The 1,858-nt window shown below is 57.6% G+C and overlaps 1 protein-coding gene across 2 annotated transcripts; it reads right to left on the bottom strand.

The window, feature by feature from the left end:
* On the bottom strand, positions 1-1,852 carry LOC104914002. 2 transcript variants are annotated; one of them, XM_019622176.1, is made up of 3 exons: positions 1,620-1,852; positions 489-986; positions 1-76 (listed from the first exon to the last, which is right to left on the bottom strand). In XM_019622176.1, exons 2-3 carry the CDS (start codon positions 956-958, stop codon positions 28-30), a joined length of 519 nt encoding a protein of 172 aa, XP_019477721.1. In that variant the 5' UTR covers positions 959-986; positions 1,620-1,852; the 3' UTR covers positions 1-27. The 2 variants fall into 2 exon arrangements, with proteins under 2 accessions (XP_019477721.1, XP_010720633.1); XM_010722331.3 differs by lacking the exon at positions 1-76 and having other exon boundaries at positions 97-986.
* Between the last annotated feature and the right edge of the window lie 6 nt (positions 1,853-1,858).

The raw sequence follows: 1,858 nt of genomic DNA, 5'->3' as shown, positions 1-1,858 counted from the left end.
GGGCCGGCCGAAGGCCTTCACGCTCCGTCAGTCAGAAGGAGCCCGGGGGGTTGGAGGGCGCTGAGCGAGGCCCGGCCTGCGGAAAGGCGCAGAGGGGGAAGTTTAAAGCTTTATTACCTTAATACAAAAGATAGCAGTAGGATAGGAGCGGGGAGATGGGCCGGAGGCTGTGAGCTGCAGCTCGCGGGGCTCTGCTGTCTGCTTTCCACCGCAGAGGAGAAAAACCTCACCGTGTTACCCCACACCGTGCAGCTGTGACCGCCCTGCCAGGGCTGAGGCATCACGGGGCCTGGTGCAGGAGCACAGAGCCGGGCTCTGTATCGCCCAGCTGGGCCTCGTGGGACAGAGCCATGTGTCTCCTGGGCCAGGACACAGGGAGCACTACAGGGGTGCCCAGCAGTGATATGTCTGGCTTGGAGCAGCCCAGGAAGCTCATATCGAGGGGCAGGCTGGCGTCCAGGGGGGGCTTTATTTCTGAGATCTCCCACCTGGCTGCTGGGAGCTTCCCAGGGGACTGCAGGTCACTCAGCAGCTCGGTGCTATGGGACAGTGCTCTCTCCTTGAGGCTCTTCCTAGCCTTGCACGGCGTGGAGGTGTTCCTTGATGTCACGTCCAGCAAGCAGCCAGGCCCAGCTGGCAGCTCGCAGGGCACAGCTGACAGGTCGAGTATGGCAGGGCCAGAGGGGCTCTTACAGAAGGAGAGGAAGCTGAGGTCTGAGGAGCTCAGGCCGGCCCTCACTCCGCTGCCCATGGGTTGTGCCACCATACACACAGAGCTGTCCCTCGTGGTGTCCGCATCTGCCAGCAGCTCCCAGGCACTCTGCTTTGGGGCACTACTGGAGTCCAGATAGTAACTGCACACAGGAGAGAAGTGAGTGTGCCCAGAGGCCCCAGCCACAAATCCATTGTCCAGGAGGTCCTTAATGGTCAGGATGCTGTGCTGCTTGGAGGACAGCATGGTGCAGGGCTGGAGGAGCCAGGAGTCCCTGTTGGAGCACACAGTTTAAAGGCTACCCCCACTGGCAGCCCTTCAGAGCTATGCAGGGCACCCTCCCTGCCCCATCTCCTGATGGGGCACAGGACCCGCACTGCAGCACCAGGGAATGACTTTTCAGACCCCTTGTTAGGCAGAGGGACAAGGTAGCATCCCTAGGTTTGTGCTCACTCAATCTGCTATTAGCTTTGTTCCTCTGGGTGCGAGGAGCCTTAAAGCATCCCTGCTGCAGGGTACACCTGGGGTGGCCATCAGAGAGGCTTTATTCCCATTCCTGAGGTCAGGAGAGAATTTACTCTACGTGGAACCAGGCTGCATCCCACTAAGTGCAGCACAGAGGCCTTACAGACACAGCTATGCCAGGATGACCTGGGGACACACGGCATCAGAAATCACATCACACAGTGCCCTTTCAGAGCAAAAGCAGAGAGCTCACAGGTTTACTCAGGACAATTATGTGATCATCCCAAAAGGAAATGCTCAAGAGACCCAAATACTTCTTAAATAAAACTTTAAGTAGCACTTGGGGGTTGGAGATTCATGACCCTTGAGGTCTCTTCCAACCCTGGCCATTCTGTGATTCTAAACGGAGCAATATCTGGGAAATAAGAAGAGCACTACTTGCCTTCAATGCCTATAGGCTTCTTTCAGGATCGCAGCCCTTCCTTTACCCCTGCTTGAAGAGCTTTTATAATTCTGGCAGTTAATTAACGGGCTGATTCCCTCATTAAGTTCATTTGGGAACGCCGCGCGTTAGTTCCGTTCGTTCCGTTAAGCCCGATCGCGGCCCACTGCGCTGCGGGTTCGCCCTCGGCTCAGGCGGGGCACAGGCGGCAGGGCGCCCTCCCGCGCGCGCCTCTTTGT

Source organism: Meleagris gallopavo, chromosome 22 (genome assembly GCF_000146605.3).
Source record: "Meleagris gallopavo isolate NT-WF06-2002-E0010 breed Aviagen turkey brand Nicholas breeding stock chromosome 22, Turkey_5.1, whole genome shotgun sequence".
Lineage (NCBI taxonomy): Eukaryota > Metazoa > Chordata > Aves > Galliformes > Phasianidae > Meleagris > Meleagris gallopavo.
This window is presented reverse-complemented; position numbering and strand designations above follow the sequence as displayed.

Bases quoted from the DNA above. Each gene is read 5' to 3' on its own strand.
- LOC104914002 (XM_010722331.3), bottom strand. From the start codon at position 958: ATGCTGTCCTCCAAGCAGCACAGCATCCTGACCATTAAGGACCTCCTG.